This window comes from Lupinus angustifolius, unplaced genomic scaffold (assembly GCF_001865875.1).
Source record: "Lupinus angustifolius cultivar Tanjil unplaced genomic scaffold, LupAngTanjil_v1.0 Scaffold_2_161, whole genome shotgun sequence".
NCBI lineage: Eukaryota > Viridiplantae > Streptophyta > Magnoliopsida > Fabales > Fabaceae > Lupinus > Lupinus angustifolius.
The window spans coordinates 1-2,519 of NW_017716570.1; the positions used below are offsets into that span (position 1 = coordinate 1).

At 33.2% G+C, this 2,519-nt stretch overlaps 1 protein-coding gene across 1 annotated transcript; it reads left to right on the forward strand.

Annotated features, from left to right (window-relative positions):
• Window positions 1–77: 77 nt before the first annotated feature.
• On the forward strand, window positions 78–1,544 carry LOC109337157. The gene is made up of 5 exons (XM_019574069.1): window positions 78–226; window positions 310–514; window positions 718–810; window positions 896–1,015; window positions 1,180–1,544. Exons 1-5 carry the CDS (start codon window positions 78–80, stop codon window positions 1,279–1,281), a joined length of 669 nt encoding a protein of 222 aa, XP_019429614.1. The 3' UTR covers window positions 1,282–1,544.
• The last annotated feature ends 975 nt before the right edge of the window (window positions 1,545–2,519 follow it).

Sequence of the window (2,519 nt, forward strand, 5' to 3'; positions counted from 1 at the left end):
AAAGCGTGGGAAAACAAAAGGGTGGGAACCTCATGCACGATCACTAGAAGATAGAATGGAAATCATTTTCAATGAATATGGAGTGCCAATTGGACCAGATCAAAGAACTGTTGTTCAATTCAGCAATTTCTTGGGAACAGTGGCTAGGAGTTCAGATTTTTGTCCCCTTGTTTACACTAACTGGAAGGCTGTACCAGACAAAGATCTCATATGGGCTTATGTCAAGGTATTAGTTTAGAAGTTGTGCTTTTTAATTTGTGTTCCTGCATGTGTGTTTAGATCTTTATAATTATTCTTCTTTTCATTGAGGCAAAAATACATCATTCCAGATGTAGGAAAAAAAGCTGTATTCGCTATTCTAAATGATGCTTGGAGGCGACACAAATGCGCCATCAAGGAAGAACATTTTAGCAAGTATAAAACCACATATGAGCGCCTGAAAAATCGTCCCAAAGACATTCCAGAATCACACTTTAAGGAATTGATAAGATATTGGAGTCTTCGAAATATTCAAGTAAGATTATTTTACTTGGTCTGTTTGTATGTTCCATATTATGCATTAGGACTAGGAATATAGTTGTTGAAATCCTTGCAATACATGACAGTGTTTGAGGTTGTCACAAAATAGTTGTAATTGAACTGCTGTATGATTTGAATGAAACTAAACTGCTGTATGATTTGAATGATTGGAATCGACTTTGGTATTATTGTATATAGGAAATGAGTGAACAAAATTCGAAAAATAAAGCTCAGCAGAAATGGAGACATCGAACGGGACCTGTGAACTTCGGTGTCATAAGGGAAAGATTGGTATGGTATTTTAATTATAAACGTAATTATTTATATTAATTGGTGTAGTTGTTGTACTTAAATATTTTATTTTTTCAAATTGCAGCGTGCAACTAAGGAGAATAAAGAAATGCCCAACCAAGCTGAAAGCCAAGCTGAAATGTTTTGTGAAACTAGTCAAAGCAAGAAAGGAGAGCCATTGGACCAAGAAACAACTAATGCAATGGTAAGATTCTTTGCTAGTATAGTAAGTTCTAGCTTATGACTAGATTTTAATAAACATGGTCAATAAAAGATTAGTGTGTTGGAGTTAGCTATGAGTTAGGCACAACTCGATTGTAGAACAAAAATATAGTTTTATGCTAACTCGATTGCTTCTAAAAATGTCAGGCACAACTTAAAGATTTAATTGAAAATTCTAGTCAACAACCTGATGAAGCTTTTCAGAGTGTGTTTGGGAAAGAAAAGCCTGGAAGAGTTCAGTGTCATTGAAGAGTTACCACACCCACCCTTTTGAAAAGAACAGAAGAAATAGTAAAAATTGAGAAAAAACATGCTGATGAATTGAAATTGTTAAATGATAAAGTTGAGGAAATGGAGGCAAAACATAAGCAAGAAATGTCATCAATGGAACAAAAAATTCAAATTTTGCTAAGGAATGTCATAAATCAAAACAACTCAGGAGTAGATGTGGAGGCATTAGCAACAATGTTATCAACACCGGGTACTTCTACATCGACACATGTTCCAAATAATGATAAGGTAATTTCTTATTTATTTCTATCATCATGGTTGTAACATGGTTAAGACTAAACTCTAATTATATAATAAATATCAAACTCTACTTTAGCATATTTATTTTTGGAAAAACTTGATGTTCATTCATATATAAGCTAACAATATTATAACTTCTTTATTTGCAGCAAAATCATTTGGAAGACAATTTGCCGCATACAGTATAGATGGGAATGAATCAAGATTTCCTATTTTGGATTATGATTATATTTTGTTAAACAGTAATGGATATAACTGTATATGACATGACTAGTAGTGTAGTGGTTTGTGGAGTGATGCTTGCCACTTTCAAGAACATAAGTCTGTATTTTGGTTCACCAAATTTAGAGTAACAAATACTCATGTTTTAAATTAATTAATGTTATGAATATCCATTAGAGTAGTTAAAGATTGTATATATGGTGTAGCAAATGCAACAATTATCTATTTTCAAAATGGACACAGGACTAAAGAAAATGGTTTTCTTGCCTATGTAGACAATGACAACGATTTTCAAACTAATGCCTTTATACAATGTGGCAACAGTTTTAAAACCGTTGCCTATAAACACAATGACCACGGTTTTGTACTTTCCTTTTACAACACGGTTTTTAACTGTTGCCTTTGACATTGCACATAAACCGTTGTCTATTTAAATATTAGACAACGGTTTTAAAAAGGTGTTGCCAAAAGTCAAAAAACTGTGGCCTAAACAAAAGGCAATGCCTCAGACTACCACAGTTAAAAAACCGTTGTCTTTGGCAACGAGAACGGTTTTTTGACTTTTGGCCACGGTTTTCAGCCGTTGACATAGGTCAAAAATGTTGTAGTGTGGGCAATATCTTTTGTTACATTATTATTTCAAGGAAAAGAATTCAAGACAAATAAAATAACAAGGCATAATTTGGAGTTCACAACCTTAAATCAAAGAGAGAATTATGAGTAGTGATGTCAAG